Below are 19,332 nucleotides of genomic sequence, written 5' to 3'. Positions count from 1 at the left end.
CGAAGAATTGCAAATGAAAAAGTTTTGTGCAAGATGGATGCTGCGCTTGCTTACAGTAGATCAAAAACGCACTCACAAAAATCTCTGAACATTGCTTGGAGCATTTTAACAAGAACAAAACCGAAAGAACGTAGGATATATTTTGCATGAAGAATTGCATATGAAAAAGCTTTGTGCAAGATGGGTGCCACGCTTGCTCACAGCAGATCAAAAATGCACTCGAATGAAAATCTCTGAACAGTGCTTGGAGTGTTTTAACAAGAATAAGATTAATATTAAGAAAAAGTGAACTGCCCGTGAACCTGATTTTGTGCATTGATTTATTACTATGGATGAGACTTGGATTCACATTGCAAGCCAGAATCCAAACAGTAGTCAAAAAACAGTGGACAGAAGCCAGTTGTTCAGCGCCAAAGAAGACAAAGTCAGTTCCATCAGCAGGTCATGGCATCAGTGTTTTGGGTTGCTAAAGGCATTTTGTTTATTAATCATCTTGAAAAATAGTAAACCAATAACTGGGGAATATTATTTCGATCTTTAATCAGACTAGATGAAAAAATTCGTGAGAAAAGACTTGGCTTGCAGAAGAAAAAAAAATCATATTTTTTGGCAATGGGAAAATTAAGGGATCTGCACTATGAATTGTTGGAACATCCACCCTATTCCCCAGATTTGGCTCTCTCTGACTTCTATCTCTTCCCGAAACTAAAACTCTCCCTCGCTAGTCAGCGTTTTTCCTTCGAATCAAGAGGGTGATTGCAGCTGTAGAGGGGTATTTTGCAGATCTTACTGAGAACCACTACAGGCATGGAATAATGGTGTTGGAATAAATGTATTAGTCTTAAGGAAGATTATGTTGAAAAATAAAAATAATTTTGAAATTATAAATCCGTTTTTTTATCGTTAAGCCAAGAACTTTTCAGACCACCTTCGTATTAATACTTTATCAATTAAATTTGGTTGGTAATTTAATGTATTCTTTTCTTATCAATTTTTATGTATTATACTTAGACATAATTTGCAATCTATTAGTCTAAGGCTAATTATGTAGAATTATATACACTTATGACAAGGAGACTCTATCATCCAAAATCTTTACAGCAGTCCTTCAAGAAATATTTAATAATATAAACTGGACAAACCTTAGTATAAAAATTAATAACAGAAACTTAACACACCTAAGATATGCAGATGATATCATAATTTTTGCAAACACTCCAGAAGACCTTAATATAATGATAGAAGACCTATATCATGAAAGCAGAAAAGTTGGTCTAAAGATAAACAGAGAAAAAACTAAAATCATGTTTAATTATTTTGTAACACCAAAAAACATAATAACAGAAAACAATTTCTTGGAAAGAGTCTCTTCATATACATACTTAGGTCATCTCATTGATCTAAACTGTGGACTCCAAAAGAAAATAAATAGGAGTTCCAAAAACTTCCAATGAAATAAATAGGAGAGTTCAACTTGCCTGGAGTGCATTCAGAAAATTGAAAAGAATGACATTCCAGTCATCTGATATGGTTGTAAAACTTGGTCGCTAACAAAAGCACTGGCAAATAAATTAACAACTCAAAGAAAAATGGAGAGGTTCTTAACCACAAGTGACTAAAATGGAAATGGGCCAGACATCTATCCAGAAGAGAAGAGGAGCAATGGACCACCGTACTAATGAACTGGATTCCCAAGGAAGGGAAATGATGCTGAGGACATCCTAAAAGAAGGTGGAGTGATGAATTGTCAAATTTTGTTGGAAAAATTGGTCAACCACTACCAAGAACAGAGAAAGGTGGAAACAATTGGAGGAGGCCTTTACCCAGCAGTGGACAGAAAATGGCTGAAAAGAAGATGTTAAAAATGATGCAATTTAAGTGTACATTATTTCGTGACAATAAGATAATTTTGCATAAAGGTTATTCTCTTTAAAATATGAACCACTGTTGAGATTTGACTTTTAATATAAATGACAAAAATTATATCTCTTTCTGAATATACTGCATTATTTAATTAATTCAACATATATTAGCTTACTATTTGTTTACCATCAAAATTTATTTGGCATCTTCTTCTTCTTATTTTTTTTTTTTTTTTTTTTTTGTGGCATGATGGGAGTAACATAGAAAAAACTTCTTGTGTAGAAGAGAGGAATACCACAGCTAGTTTCCCAAACTAGCCATGGTATTTCATGACAAGTTTCTCAAATACTGCTGTGACATATACAATACTGAGCTTCATCATGTTCTTGACATCCTGTGACAAAACAAAGCAATAAACTACAAAGATTAAGTTAAGCTGGAGAAAATCAGAACACATCTGAATATTGTGGAAGTTTTCCATAATGAAAATTTGCTCAACAGTAAGTACATTTAACACCTTCAGCAGTTTGTGGAAAACAAATTGATAAGCTGCTTAGGAATTTTCTATAGCTCTTGGATGAAAACTAAATATTGATAAATCACTTTTCATAATAACTTAAATAAAAATCAAATTAATTTTTAGTAATATACACAGTAAAGATTAATATTACATAACACTATTTTGTGAAATATATTGAAGCATTTTTACACTTACATCACCTAAAAGCTCTTTAGCCTTTTCTTCTTTTTCTTTCAAAGATTTTTCTGCATCTTTAGCTAGTCCAAGGGCATCCTCTGCACGAGTAACAGCTCCATCACTACAACCAAGGCCTCCACAGGTGTCACAACCAGCACCACCACAAAGAGAATCACAACTGTCTACAGTGCCAGACCCACTACATACCTAATAGTGAAAATGAAAATATATTTTAAATATATATTTATTGAAATATCAAAGGAGATGATTTTCTCCTTCGCACTTATCATTAATTTCTAGTGTACAAACTTAAAGAGTTGTACAAAATACTATGAGAGTGCAGTGCAATTACTGTCATTATCAGTTTCCACCAACAATTTTCCTTTTAAATTTTCTTATTATTTATTAAGCCTCTGATTCTATCCATATTTACTTTTCTGTCTTCTAGAACACTCATAATGCATCAATTCGTTTAAGCCAACTTAAATATAAATGAACTGATGGTAAAAAATGGCAGGAAAGCAACCTAAACAGACTTTTAGGTTGCTTTCTTGTCATAACAATGTTCTATTTAAACAATTCTACCATCTTGGATTAGCTCTGTTTACATATTTTTGAATATTAATATTCTCAAGATGTTTTCTAGTATATTCATTTTAAATATGGTGTCAATGATGCCATCCATTTTTCTATTAAACTTTCTCAGAATTCTCATCTGAGGTCTTCAGTCTCTAACAGGCCCTCCCCTAACATTCAGGACCCTAAGCAAGAGTACAAAAGGAAGCTCACATATCATATGTTTAAATATTTAAAAGTTATAAATCACGGTAACAAACTGTTAAATAAAATACATTCTGACCTCCTGTTATGACAATATAGCTTCATAACAGCAAAAATTGAAAAATATGTGTAAAAGTGTGATATTCTATATTAGAGCCTCTGAATGCTCTGAGCAGGCACTCATTGGTAATGTGTGTAGTCAGTCTGATTTTCTGACCTACAATTGCATGCTGAAAAAATCTGCATTCCCCATTTATGGAGTGAATAACTGCATCGACTGTGGCTGATCTGCATTCTGTTGACATAACCCAAATGTTACAGGGAAGTTCAAATCCCGCAGGATGTTGACTACTGAGGAGAGGTTGCCGCTTTACAGAAGCCCTGTGAATCCACTCTGAGCAATGCAGCTAGCTCATTGTAGTTGCCAGAAGCAAGTTTCTAAACATATTCAACTGAATCCAGAATTTATATCATGGTAAATAGGAAGAGATATATCCTCCAATAATTTATTGATCTCATGGTAGGTTCCTATTTCTCCTTATATGGGGTGGTTCTATGTGACTTAGAACTGGAAGTAAAATAAAAGTGTTGTTCTAATAGTACTACTTATAATTTGCACTGTCTAGTTTTAAACTGTGGCAATTTTACTTGTGTGTTGACTGATCAAGCCAAACAGTACTCAGCTCTCGAGTATACTAATCTCAGTACAGAAGCAAGGAGAGTAGATGCATATGCTCCCCAGGATATACCAGCCAGCTTGATGAGAATATTATTCCTTGTTCTCAGTTTAGCAGCCACATTTATTATATGATCATGTTCTATTCAAAATAATACCAAAATACTTGGGATTAGGATAGCAAGGTAAAGATGTCCCATTTAGAGAAATATTTAAAGTGAGGTTAGCCATCTTATTATTTAGATGAAAGCAACAAACAGGACTGTCTTCATTACACTCTATGTAAATCTCCATTTCCTAAAATATCCCCATGCAAGATATTCTCCAAAACCTTGAATCATTTATCCAAAACCTTTACAATCAAGGTCATTGGCATAGGCAAACTGCCAAGAGCATGTTTGCGGGAGAGCTGCTATATACAAGTTGAATAGCAATGGGGCAAGCACAGATCCTTGGGGAAGGCCATTATTTACTCTTCTAGGTTTGCTTTTCTCATTACCCATCATGACCTGGATGATCCTATCAGAAAGCATCTTGTTCAGTAAGTGAGGCATTTCATTGCATTTTGTAATATTCAGGAACTTGTAAATAATCCCCATTTTGCAGACTGTCATAAGCCACAGTAAGGTCTATGAAGACAGCTCCAGTTTTTAAGCTGTTCTCAAACTTGCTTCCATGTGTGTAGTAAGTGCAAAAACCACTTGTAAATAATCCCCATTTTGCAGACTGTCATAAGCCACAGTAAGGTCTATGAAGACAGCTCCAGTTTTTAAGCTGTTCTCAAATCCTGCTTCCATGTGGTAAGTAAGTGCAAGAACCACGGCCCTTGCAATTTTCACATGATCTAAAACCAGCTTGGTCAGGAGGAAGAGGAAGATCAAAGTGATAGCTCTATTATAAATAAGTCTTTTTAACAACTTGTAGCAAACACTAAGAAGAGATATTAGCCTATAGCTTTCTAATCAATTAGCAGGATTCACTGGTTTCAAAATGGCTATGATTTTCACTTATTTAAACTTTGCTGATAATCTACTTGTGTTTAAAATATTTCTGAAGAAATCAGCTAGCCACTTTATCAGCTTTTTATTACAATGTATTAAAAATTCTGGATGAATACCATCAAATCCTGGAGACTTTCCTCGTTTCATTTCCTTAATAGCCATCTTAAATCATAAGCTCCTCTTCAGTGAATGATGAGATACTGAAAGAGTCAGCAGTCTGTCTTTTCAAAATAGATAGCTTATTCTGTAAAAAATTAGAATGTTGATGATCTGACTTGGCTCTAGTCAGTTTCATTTGGAATGACTTCAGCTTTGGGTTAGACATGGTGTGAGGAACCATCCAGTTTTATAAGAAAACTCGATGCCGTACTTTCATGTCTGAAGTTCAAATTTGTAACTCTCATTTTTCCTACTTTTTCTAGCTTCATCTGATTCATGAAACAGTTTATTGGCCACATCTCTTCATCTACTCTCTTGATAGTTATGTTTTTCACATATTTCATTCCATCCTAGTATATATTCTGTATAAGATCTCTTGGGATGGTTTTTTTTTTTTCCCTTTTTTTTTTGCTGCTGTGGCTATGATCATATTCAGAAATCTATCATGGTTTCCAATTTGAAGCAGTATCCACTTAATATTTTTATCTAGCCCAACAAAAAATTCTTTCCAATTAGCCTTAGTAAAATTCCAATGAGGCAGTGATGGGGAATGAATAACTTGTATTTGGGTGCCGACTTCCAGTAGTATGGGTCAATGTTGGGAATGCAGGAAGAGTGATAGTACCTGTCTTGTAATGGGAAGTGTTTCCAAAGGTGTCTCTGGTAGTAAAAGATCGGGGTCAGTTTATGTACTCCATCATTTTGATTTAATAATAGATATACGAGGTGGTATCAAAAAGTTTCGAGACTAGCTCTGTTTACGAGAAATTATTTTATTTATCTACGTTTACACACTATCACCTTCAAAATAGTTCCCCTTGGATATCATTACAGTGCTCCCGGCGTTCTTGCCACTTCTGGAATGTGTCCTGGAAGTCTTCATTTCGAAGCATGTCAAGCACCTTCTGCGATTCGCGCTGGATCTCCGCAATGGTGTCAAAACGGTGACCTTTGAGCTGGATCTTCATCTTCGGGAAACAGGCGAAGTCTGCAGGAGCCAAATCTGGTGAGTAGGGTGGGTGTGGAAGTGAGATCATTTTGTTTCTGGCAAGAAACTCACATGTGAGGAGAGTTTGATGACAGGGTGCATTGTCGTCGTGGAGCATCCAGTTTTTCGCGTACCACAGATCTGGCCCTTTTCGCCGAATGTCCTCCCTCAGATGTCTTAAAACCTGGCAGTAGAACTCGCTATTGACAGTCTGGCCCCTGAGGACAAATTCTCGATGCACAATGCCGTGAATGTCGAAAAAGACAATGAGCATGCACTTGGTCGAGCTGCAGACCTGCCTCGCCTTTTTTGGTCATGGAGATGATGGGCTCTTCCACTGTGAAGACTGTTGCTTCGTCTCAGAGTCGTACCCGTACACCCAAGTTTCATCACCGGTAATGATCCTCGACATGAAGAATGGGTCATCCACGGCATGCTGACAGAGTTCTTGGCAGACTTCGACGTGGTGTTTCTTCTGCTCCTGGGTCAGCAGTCTGGGGACAAACTTGGCAGCAACATGGCGCATGTTCAAATCACACGTGAGGATTGCCTGGACCGTTCTCTGACGATCCTCATGCATAAGTTGCCGAATGGTTTCGACATTTTTGGGGGTTGAGCTCGTTGAAGGTCTTCCTGATCTCTCTCATCATCTTCCAGTGATGTTCTTCCACACTTGAAGCACACGTGCAACTCAAAACACCTCTAATGACTCATTGCAGCATTGCCGTAAACTTGCCGAATCATGTCAAACATCTCTGTGGCAGATTTGCCCAGATTTCATGCAGAATTTCACGTTTGCTCTTTGTTCTAACTTGCTGTCCATGATGAAATCGCAGATGTGGTAATGCAGGTGGTCAGAATAGCATCAGTTGCACAGCTCCCGATGTACACAGGATGATGTCTTCTGGCACACTGACTTATGAAGGTTGGTGCTCCCTGTGACTGTGCCAGCTGTCAGCATGTTACAAACCTAGTCTTGAAACTTTTTGATCCCACCTCGTTTCATTGGAGTCAACTCTCCTGTCACTGATTTAATGTTTCCTTTTTCTTTTTTTTTAAAGGTATTTTAGATAGTACTTATCCAAAGAGCAGAGGCAGTTTCTATGCCAGTCAATTCCTATGGGATTTGATCTAAAAAAAATAATCTAAAGAGCACTTACCCAAAGAGTAGAGCTGGCTGTCACTAAACACACGTATAACCACAGTGATTAGTTTTAATAAGCAAATATCCCAAGTATCTTGGGACATCCTCAGTACAGTAATTCAAATGATACTAGGAATTACATACAGTTAGGGCGCATGATTACAATGGAATCTCAATGTGTGCGCAGTAACATGTTATAAAAATAAATTAAAATATAACTGGGGGAAAGAATCTCCACAGGGTATCTCCTTTATGGATTTACACATTCAAAGAAAAGAAGATGGTTCCGTCGCCATGTTATATTGTAAGCCTACATTTTCAGGTCACTACACTCACAATTCTTCCGCTCATCATCCATCTCAGAAATTTGGCATCATTAAATCACTAGTTACCAGAGCACACAAATTCTGCTCCTCTGAAGAATCTCTAAACCAAGAACTAGAAATAATCAAAAATACAGCCATATTAAATGGATATAATCTTAAAACAACTCAAAAAATCATCAGTTACTTCCCCACACATCAACGTAGACAAGAAGAAGCCCATAGGATTTCCATACCTCATGTCAAAGGCATCTCCGAACGTCTTTCAAAAATTATGAACAATTTTGCCACTACTTACAAACCCATCAACCAGATCTATAACTTGTTACCTTCTCCTAAGTACAAACTCTCACCTCTAATGTTACCTGGCGTTTATGAGATCCCATGCTCCTGCAATTTGTCTTACTTTGGACAGACAGGTAGATCTGTTGAGAAACGCATCTTGGAACATGAAGACCACATTTGTCTTTTTAAACCGCAGAAATCTGGTCTGTCTCAACACGGAGTTGAAAACCCAAACCATAGGATCCATTTGGAAAAGTCGAAACTTTTACATAGATCTTTATTTAAACATGAACATCTATATAAAGAAAGTGCTGAAGTCCTACTACACAGACCAAATTTAAACTGCAACGACGCTCTTACTATTCCTAAAGTTTGGAAAATTCTCATACAAATTGTGTAAAATAGTCTCTTTTTATATGTTCCCCCCCCCTCCAGTTATATTTTAATTTACTTCTATAACACGCATATTGAGATTCTACTGTAATCATACGCCCTAACTGTATGTTATTCCTAGTATTGTTTGAATTACTGTACTGAGGATGTCCCAAAGATACTTGGGGTGAAATATTTACGTATTAAACTAATCACCGTGGTTATACGTGTGTTTTTAGTGATGAATTCACCACACGTTTCATTATATAAAAACGAGTAGAGTCTATGTTTGGCACATGGCAGGAGGGAGGGATGGAATGATGTTGGGTAGAGATGGATCTCAGTATGGTAGCGTTTTCTTTATGAATTTTTAATAGAACTTGTGCCATTATAACATTTATTATACACATGTATTCACAAGAATTCAATAGTAATATAGTATAAAAATAAATAAAATAAAAGTTATAGGTTTTTGCCTACTGCTGAGTAGCTGAGACTTAGCATGGTGCATATTTTTCCTGAGACTGTGCAGTACTAGTGTGCTTGGCACATTGCAGTCTAGTGAAGCCAACACAGACCCAGATCCTAGAGTAACCTGGGCTTAGAGCAGTGGCATCACATGCCCATTTGGGTTGGGTGTGCTGTCGCATGGTTTATGCAACCCACGATACAAAATTCACATCAATTTGACCATGTGATTGCATTTTTATTGATGTATGAAAGTTTTAAGAGTGCATAGGATCATAACTGATCTTAATTTGTCCAATGCAAATATTTGTAGAATAACTTTGAATACTTTAATTTACAATTAAAGTAATTTTAAATATGGAAAGCATAAAGGTCAAATGCTTCATGCACACCATTTATGTAAAAAGCACAAAGGGTATCGGTGTCATAAAAACGTTAGTTCACACTTGATGCATACAAAGATAATCTAATCTCACCATTTCATAGTGAGATTAGATTATTATTGGCAAATACTAGAGTGAGACATGGATAATTTAAATTTTGATATGATTTTTAAATACAGTCATGTAATACGCACAGAAATAAAAAAAATAATTCAAAAGTAACTAAAAACTCGTTTTACTTACAAGTTCCAACCTCCTTCGACTATAGTCATAAAATACGCGAAAGTTGGCAGAAAATGAGACATTCGTTACATCATCAACACTTAAACGTGTGGACAGACTTATGTGTTCGTCGAACATGTTGTTTATTATTTTAACGGTATAGTAGAACACAGAAACTAAGTAAATAATTAATTTATTAACTTGATGCTGATATTTCGCTGGTGTTCTGATGTTGTTTTAGTCTCGCGTATTGTGACAAACAGTGTTTTTGTGCTTTGAAGATGCTGGTTATAACACCAGCGAAATATCAGCATCAAGTTAATAAATTAATTATTTACTTAAATAATAATATTTGGTTAACCGATCAAGTGTTGATCAATATTTTATTAATTAACTGGACCAACTAGTTTCGCCACACTTATCTGTTGGCTTCTTCAGGGCACTAACATATAGGTTTAAACACTCTCACAATTATGCGTAACTGCAAAACTGACAAGAATAAAAACTGACTAGAATACTTTAATTTACAATTAAAGTAATTTTAAATATGGAAAGCATAAAGGTCAAATGCTTCATGCACACCATTTATGTGGAGAAATGAGGCTATCGTCTCATTTCTCCACAACTAACCATGTCATCGAGTGGGACAAAAGCTGTTCCCCCTACTTAGAGGAAGATTACCATTCAAGAATGTTCAAAGAAGCAGCCACAGTCGCCCGTTCTATTGTGAACCTTAACAGAAATCAAGGCCTAATACTGCCAGAGATATGGAAAACCCTAATCAGAGCCTTAAAAACGGAAGAAATGAACTTTAATACAAACTACAGAAGGTTCCTCAGCAAGAGCTAGCTGATCTTGTACACGCGATGCGTGTTTCACTCACGTTCGATACTATTTCATTTGTAATTATTCTAGTCAGTTTTTATTCTTGTCAGTTTTGCAGTTATGCATAATTGTGAGAGTGTTTAAACCTATATGTTAGTGCCCTGAAGAAGCCAACAGATAAGTGTGGCAAAACTAGTTGGTCCAGTTAATTAATAAAATATTGATCAACACTTGATCGGTTAACCAAATATTATTATTTACTATTTATGATCAAGAAAACAACCTTCATGATAATTATTTACTTAGTTTCTGTGTTCTACTATACCGTTAAAATAATAAACAACATCATCAACACTGTTTGCCCATTGTAAATATGGACAAAAAAGTTATAAATTATTTACAGAAAATTATAAATCATCACCATCAAATTCCAGACATGTATCTTCTAGGGGTGCACAGGATATTATTACAAGATAGCACTACATGAAAAACTTGCATCATTACTAATTTCCTATCTACAATTTTCCTCCAAATCAATCTGTTACCTGTCATATTTCTGTCTTCTAAGGCACTTTTTATTGTATCAATCCAATTATACCTTGGTCTTCCTCTGGGTCTTTTTCCTGCCAATATGGCAGAAAACACTTGTTGTGCTACTCTTTCCTCTCCCATTTTGTTTAATTGATCATACCACCTGAGATTAGCTCTGCTAACACATTCCTGGATGCTAACAATGTTAAGTTCTTTCTTAATATCCTTGATTTTAATATGATATTGCCATTGATTCCATCTATTCACAGCCCTAATCTTTCTCAGGACTCTCATATCTGAGGTCTCTAGTCTTTAGTCAAGTGTTTAACTTCTAACCCAGCTGTCAGATCCATAAGTTGCGGATGGAAGAAGGGTGTGTGCGAAATGTGACCTGAACGAGGAATTGATGAATGCGAATATGAAGTTGATGACAGAAAGTGCTAGTACCGATAGTGTCGCGAGTGCACGTTTGAAAGAGAAGGATGGCGGGGAAGACAGGCGAAAAAATGTTAAAAAATCAGGAAAAAAGAAAAAGAGCGATTTGACAACCGTAACGGATGTTAAAAGGGACGAAAGTAAGGCGGAAAGAAACGAAATTGAGAGAACGAATGAAAGTAGAAATGGCGTGGTGCAGAAATCGCAAGTAAAAAAAATCGAAAGAATGAATGATAGCGAAAAAAGAATGACTGATGGCAAAAGTTGGACGCATGTTGGAACGAAAGTACTGAACCAAAGAAAGATGAATGACAGTAAAAGTGAGAAGAATGATAGCGAAAGTTGGACGCATGTTGGAACGAAAGTACGGAAACAAAGAAAGATATGTGAGAGTGAGAAGAATGATAGTGAAAGTTGGACGTATGTTGGACCGAAAGTACGGAAACAAAGAAGGATGAATGAGAGGGAAAGTGAGAAGAGGGGGTCGAGAGTTAGAAAGTTAGAAAGATTTAATGATAGAGTGAATGTGTCGCGAGGTTCAGAAGGTGAATTGGATTGGATGAAGCAAGAAATGAAATGGATGCGGAATGAAATTAAGAGAATTCAGGTCAAAACTATTAAAATAAATCATGATGGCATGAAAGAGATAACAAAAGATGAGCGAGTGGTGTTGTATGGCGACTCCATTATTAAAGGTGTGCTAGAGGATAAAATGCACAAGGTATGTTTTCCAGGCGGTAAAATGAGTAGAGTGATTGAGGCATTGAATATGAGGCGGGAACGAGCAAAAGAGTTAATTGTATTAATTGGTACGAATGATTTGAGAGAGAACAAAGAGCATGTCAAAATGAATGTCAGGAGACTGATTGGAAAGATAAAGGAGAATAGTGTGACAGGAAGGGTGGTCAGTGTGTTGCCTAGGTATGATTGTGGTGAAATGAGGCGGAGAGCAAGGATTATGAATGATATTCTGGCTGAAATGTGTGAGGAGATGGGAGTACAGTTTGTTAATGTGTGGAATGAGTTTGAGGGACGAAGTTAGCTGTATGGGAGCGATGGACTGCATTTGAGTGGTTATGGTGTGAGTCGCTTGGAGAGACTGCTGCTGGAAGGTAGAGAAGTGAATAGAGAGAATGAATCAGATCGAGAGGGGAGTGATGTGGAAGAGCTGGAGAGTAAGACAGGAGAGATTGAAGGAGTGGAAATGAAGGTGGAAGTGAGTGGTATGAGTATAGAAAATGAGAGAATGGGTGTGCAAGAGGAGCAGGGAAACGGCCAGGCTCACGGTGGACAGGGATACACAGCGTAAGAAAGGTGGATGCTCCAAGAGGAGGTGAGAGAATGTGTAGGCAGGAAAGTAATGGGATGATCAGGGATAAAAAGGAAACAGATGGAATTGCAAAGGGTTCTAAAATGAAGAAGCAGAAAGGGAAATGGCCCCAGTCCAGCATAGAGAGATCACATCGAGTGAGTGGTATCAGTGGAACTAGCTGTAGATCCAGAAATGAGTTGTTGTGTTTGTATACCAATGCTAGAAGTATAAGAAACAAGGCAGATGAAATGGTTGCACTAATTGCGTCTGTGCACCCAGAGATTGTCGGAATAAGTGAGACATGGTTAGATGAGGATGACATCCTGACAGGAATAGAGATGGAAAGGTATGATGTGTTTCGTGAGGATAGAAGGGATAAAAAGGGAGGGGGAGTGCTATTGATGATAGAGAAAGAGTTATGTCCATACAAGGTAGAGATGCAAGAGGCAAATGGGGCCAGTGGTTTTGAGGCAGTATGGTGTGAGATAGAGGTGAATAGAATCAAATACTTGGTGGGATGTTGTTATAGACCTGGTAATGTGGATGGTGGTGATAGTGAAATGTATAGTCAAATAAGTCAAGCAAATAAGAAAAGGGTGATCATTATGGGTGATTTTAATTATGGCAATATAGACTGGAATGAAGAGATAGCAACTGGAAGTAAAGAAAATGAGTTTCTTGAGTTTTTGAGGGATAACTACCCCAGACAGTATGTAACAGAGGGCACAAGAGGATTAAGGGTCTTGGATTTGGTCATCTCATCGGAGGATGTAATTATCAATGAGGTATCAAATCATCCACCAATTGGTGAAAGTGACCATGAGGTGATTACTTGGGTGTTTGCCAGCAGTGCAAGGACCCCTGTGAAAAAAGGGTATATGTGGAACTACAAGGGGGGTGATTATGAAGAGCTCAGGAGACAGCTTGCAGGTGTAGCATGGAATGAGGAGTTAGCTGGAAAAGAGATCAATGCAGCTTGGGGGATTTTCAAAAAATATTTAGTGGATGCAATGTCTAAATGTATACCACGGGTGAGAAGGTTAAATAAGTTAGGTGTGAGATGGATGAATAAAGAGATTAAGCATGCAATACAGAGAAAAAGGGCATTGTGGAGGCAGCATAAGAGAAGTGGAAGTAACCAATTTCATGAGTTCTACAAAGACCAGGCAAGGAGAGTGACTTGGTTGGTGAGAGTAGCTAAAGAGAGGTATGAACAGCAGTTAGCTAATGAAGCTAAAAAGAATCCTAGGGAGTTCTTTCGATATGTAGCCAGCAAAAGAAAGAATGATTATGGAAGGATGACATTGATTGGAGGAAATGGTATAAAGACAGCTGTTGCAGAATGTGTGGTGGAGATACTTAATGAGCAGTTCATAAAGATCTTTCAATCTTGTGAATGTGACTTCATGGAGAGATTAAGAGCAGTTGATGATGGGGAGGAGAGACTGACTGTAAGTGAGGAAGAGGTGTTTGGTGAGTTGAGTAAACTAGATGTAAATAAGGCTGTGGGACTTGATAATATATCACCGCGTATTCTGAAGGAATGTGCCGGAGAGTTGACACCTGCCTTGACATATTTTTTTAATATGAGTCTTGCACTTGGTCAAGTCCCTAAAGAGTGGAAGGAGGGCAAGATTGTGCCACTTCATAAAGGAGGTGATCGAACTCAAGCATCAAACTATAGGCCTATCTGTGTGTCAGGTGTTGTGGTTAAGTTGTTGGAGAAGCTTGTGAGAACTAGGATCCAGAGTTGGGTTGACAACAATGGTATAATCTTTGATGGACAGCATGGATTTGCTAAAGGGAGGTCGTGTTTTAGTAATCTACTTACTTATTACAATAAAGTGACTGCTTCCTTGGACAGAGGAGAAGGATACACAGTAATATATTTGGATTTTGCAAAAGCTTTTGATAGAGTACCTCATGATAAGTTGACAGTCAAACTAGAGCAGATGGGGTTGGATATTAGATTAGTGCATTGGATTGGAGACTGGCTATCTGATAGGTATCAACAAGTTGTGTATGGGGGTGCAATATCCAGGAAAAGGAAAGTCACTAGTGGAGTGCCTCAGGGATCTGTTTTAGGGCCATTACTATTTAACTTGTATATTAATGATATTGGCAAAGATTTGGATGGAGATATTCAGTTGTTTGCAGATGATGCAAAGTTGGGGCGAACCATAAAGAGTAGTGAAGATGTTGTGGCCTTGCAAGAAGACTTGAATAAACTGAGTGATTGGGCAAGCAAATGGGGATGTGAGTTCAATGTTACAAAATGTAAGGTTTTAAAATTTGGAAAACAAAGATGGGATGCAGAATTTATGCTTGGTGAGAATATATTGTTGGAAGTAGAGGAAATAAGAGATCTGGGAGTGATAGTGGATAAGGATCTAAAATTTAGGGGACACATCGCCAAAATTGTGAAGACAACACAAAGACTTCTGGGAATGATGAGGAGGACACTGACGTGTAGAAGTAGGGAGATTCTTGTTCCATTGTATAAGGCTTTGATTAGGCCACACATGGACTATTGTGCCCAGATTTGGTCACCTGGTTTTCAGAAGGATGAAGAGATGTTGGAAAGGGTCCAAAGGCGACTGACTAAGGTAGTTTCTGACCTCTGGAATGTCGAGTATGAGGAAAGATTGAAAAGATGTAATTTGCAGAGTCTAGTGGAGAGAAGGAAGAGGGGAGATATGATAGAGACCTACAAGTTGGTAAGGGGTTGTTATAGGATCAATGGTGGAGAAGTTCTACAGAGAATAGTGGGAGATCAGGGGAGAACCAGAGGTCATGCCTGGAAACTGTATAAAGAGGGTGTGAGTAGGGGAGTGAGAGGCAGGTTTTTTTCGTGCAGAGTTGTGAATGATTGGAATGCCTTGCCTGAGAGTGTGGTGTCTGCAAGGAGTTTGAATGTGTTTAAGACCCGGTATGATGAGATGTGTGTGAGATAAAAGGACCTCCTAGATGAGTCTTTGACTCCATGAGGTCTTGTTTAATAATAATAATAATAAGTTAAAATTGGTTTGAACACTGTCTTCTATATAGCTAATTTAGTGTTTTGACTAATTTCTCTTTTATTTCATATAAATTTATTCAGTTGACTTCCTACCATACAGCTTTCTTGATTCTGTTGTCTGTCACCATATTTAATTTATCATCTTCACTAAAAGGGAGGATGTCAAGGCTAGCTGGTGAAAGGACGTACTGTCGCAGAGCTCCTGAAAGATTTGTGATTTTTGTTGATTTATTAATATTTTGTTAGATTTAATTGTGTAATTTTAGTATATTATTGTAGTTTTATTAGTGTAGTTAGTGTACTAAAGTGTCTTATAACATAATCTATGTCAGGAAGTCGCCGCTAGAGGGATTCGTAGTGTGTAGTGTTCGTGAAAGCTCCTGATAAGATAAGTGTTATTTTCAGTTATCATTGATAAATTTACTTTAATTTTGCGTAGTTTTGTTTGCCTTGCGTATTTTAGTGCGTGTGGTTGTGCGTTTTTGGTGTTTATAATTTATAATTTGATAAAATACGTTACTAATAAGTATGGCTCCAGTATGAAGAAAAATGGCGGCCAGTAATGATGGTTCACCATCTTCTTTCAAGAACGGTAATGTAAAGGAGATGATTCAGTGTTCTATCTGCGAAATGTACGCTTTGTGGAGTGCGGTCAGAGTGTAGTCAGATGATAATAAAGGAGTGAATGTGTGTAGAAAATGTAGGGAGAATGAGGAATTGAAGTGTATTTCGGATCGTGAGTGTGATATTTTTGTCAAACTTCAGAATGAAGAAAATAGGGATATGACAAGAAACGGCGAAGTTGTACCAGAGAATTGTGAGAGTGTGAATGTAGTAAGTGTGAATGATAGTATTAATGGTTTTACAGAGAATAAAAAAGATGAGATAGATGCAATGAGTGAGATCGTGTTGTTGAATGGTGTGATACAAAGGGCAAAACAGCAACTAGAGCGTATGAGCAAAAGTCAACTGAACGAACCAGCCAATAATAAAAAGTATGACAGGAAAAATAGGCGTATGAGTGTGAACATGAACAAAATGAAGGACAGAGTGCTGTATGGAGACTCGTTAGTACGAGGTGTGTTAGTAGAGGATTTGACAAAATCGTACCAACCTGGTGCGACCATAAAGGATGTAACTGAGTCTATTAGAGAGCAAAAGGAAAGGGTGAAAGAAATGATTGTTGTGGCAGGTACGAATGATTTGAAAGGAGATAAATTGGAAATGATAGAAGACCTGAATGAATTGTTTGAGGAAGCAAAAGAAAAGAGTGAGAGAGTTAGAATGATTAGTCTTTTGCCACGGTATGACAGTTAAATGTTCAAAAGGAGGGCCATAATTGCGAATGATTTTATGCGTGGGTTATGTATGACGAGTGGTGTGGAATTTGTGGATGTATGGAGCGAGTTCGATGGGCGAAAGGATCTATATAAGATGGATGACTTGCATTTGAATGGTTACGGTGTAAGGAGACTTGAGAAAGTGTTGCTGAATGTAGTGGATGTGCAAATTCAGGGAAACTAGATTTATTAAGGGAGGAGGGTAGATATACAGTCCTTAGGGAGGCAGTTGAATGTATGGATGAATATAATATGCCCGAGCAAATAAGGACAACAAATCAGAGTGGGATAGTTAATATAAGGCATCAAGGTAGGGTTGGGGCTAATGGGGGTCTTAAATTCACGTACACTAATGCTAGGAGTATTAGGAACAAGAAGGAAGAGTTTTTGGCCATGGTTGGCACTTCCAGACCACAGGTTATTGGTATTAGTGAAGCATGGCTGACTGTAGATGATATAGCTAGTGGGATTGAATGTGATGGGTATAGTGTGTTCAGGAATGACAGGGAGAATAAAATGGGAGGAGGAGTATTGTATTGTATGATGATGAATTGCAGGATAGAGAAAAGAATACATTTGAGGATATTTGGTGTGAGATTGTGTATTTAGCAGAACTAAATATGCAATTGGGTGCTGCTATAGACAAGGTGATGGAAAAGATGGTGGTGACAGTATACATAAGCAAATAGAAGAAATGAGTGGAAGGAGGGTAATTATTATTGGAGATTTCAACTATGGTCGCATTGATTGGAGTGAGGAGAGGACACACGGGAGGAAGGAATTGGATTTTATGCGGTTATTAAGGGATAACTATCTGCGACAGCATGTAATGGAAAATACTAGGGGTCAGAGAGTGCTTGACCTAGTAATTACATCTGAGTATTTGGCTGTAACAAATATGACCACATTGCCACCAATTGGTGAGAGTGATCATAGGGTCTTGACTTGGGAGGTGGCTAAAGGTGTGGAATTTTCAATTAAGACAGGGTACATGTGGAATTATCGGGCTGGAAAGTATGACAAGCTTAGGAGTTTGATTGGTTCAGTGCCATGGCATGTACAACTGCAAGGAGTAGAAGTTGATAGTGCATGGGGGGGGCAGTTAAGAAGTGTTTGCATGAAGCAATGGCTGAGTGTATACCTAGAGTCCGAATAATAAATCAAGTAGGGGTTAAATGGATGAATAACACCACTAAGCTTGAGCTGCAAAAAAAGAAACAACTATGGAGGGAATTTAAGGAGAAAGGTGACCGGCAGGCACATGAACGGTATAAAGCGCAGGCCAGAAGGGTAACGAGTGTGGTAAGAAGAGCAAAAAAGGATTACAAAAGAACATTGGCCATGCAGGCTAAAGAGAATCCTAAACAGGTTTTTAGATATGTAGCAAGTAAAAGGGAAAATGTACATTGCAGAATGATTTTAAAGAATGGCGATGGTATGGAGGTAACTGAATCAGTTGATATAGTTGAGTTACTGAGTGAGCACTTTGCAAGTATATATCATCCAGGTGGTGACATTGCAGAAACGAATAAACCAGTAAATTATACGGGAATTGTGGTGAATGAAGTGGAGGTGAGTAGTCTATTGCATAACCTCAATGTCAATACATCCATGGGATTGGATTGTATACCAGCTCGTGTCGTATGAGAAGCAGCTAAAGAATTGTCAGTACCCTTGACCATTTTGTTTAATTTGAGTCTCGGGTCTGGGTTAGTCCCGAGGGGGTAGAAAGAGGGGAAAATAGTTCCACTGCATAAAGGTGGTTCCAAGGCTGCTGTTGTAAATTACCAAACGATTAGCATATCAGGAATCATTGTCAAGGTCTTAGAGAAATTAGTCAAGAAAAGAATACAGGATTGGATAGATGAAAATGGGATATCGTATGGGGGACAACATGGTTTTGTGAATGGTAGATCATGCCTTAGTAACTTGCTCACGTTTTATAACACAGTGATGGCTGAACTGGATAGGGGTAATAAGTTTATAATGATTCTACTGGACCTTGCCAAGGCCTTTGACAGGATACTGCATGGAACCCTAATCAGTAAACTGGAGCAGATGGGGATAGATATAGGGTTGGTGAGATGGATAGGAGGGTGGTTGAAGGAGAGATACCAGAGAGTGGTTTATTCAGGAGTGGAGTCTAAAAGACGGCTTGTGACTAGTGGTGTGCCGCAGGGCTCTGTTCTTGGACCACTGCTTATCAATTTGTTCATCAATGATATAGGAAAGGATTTGAGAGGAAGTGTTCACTTGTTTGCTGATGATGCAAAGTTGGGTAGAGCAATTGTGAGTGCACAGGATGTCAAAATTTTACAGGATGATTTGGATAGTTTGGAGGACTGGGCTAGGAAAAATGGATGTCAATTTAATGTGGCAAAGTGTAAGGTTATGCACTTTGGGGTGAAAAGAATAGCAGCAGTATATCGCATTGGTGGAACCGTACTCCAAGAAATTGATGAGGCCAGGGATTTGGGAGTGTTGGTGGATAGGGAATTGAAGTTTAGGA

At 37.8% G+C, this 19,332-nt stretch overlaps 1 protein-coding gene across 1 annotated transcript in view; it reads right to left on the bottom strand.

Moving 5' to 3' along the window:
* LanB1 (laminin subunit beta-1) overlaps positions 1–19,332 on the bottom strand; it is a 754,433-nt gene that overhangs the window by 130,213 nt on the left and 604,888 nt on the right. Inside the window, exon 27 of the mRNA XM_090400882.1 lies at positions 2,579–2,767. Coding sequence (XP_090257008.1) covers positions 2,579–2,767 — 189 coding nt within the window. The remainder of the gene's footprint in view (positions 1–2,578; positions 2,768–19,332) is intronic.

The sequence above is a fragment of the Typopeltis vanoorti genome, chromosome 11 (assembly GCF_054136105.1).
Source record: "Typopeltis vanoorti isolate ZY-2024b chromosome 11, IOZ_Tvanoo_1.0, whole genome shotgun sequence".
Classification (NCBI taxonomy): domain Eukaryota; kingdom Metazoa; phylum Arthropoda; class Arachnida; order Uropygi; family Thelyphonidae; genus Typopeltis; species Typopeltis vanoorti.
The sequence above is the reverse complement of the archived record's forward strand: the minus strand, read 5'-3'. Positions and strand labels throughout refer to the sequence as shown.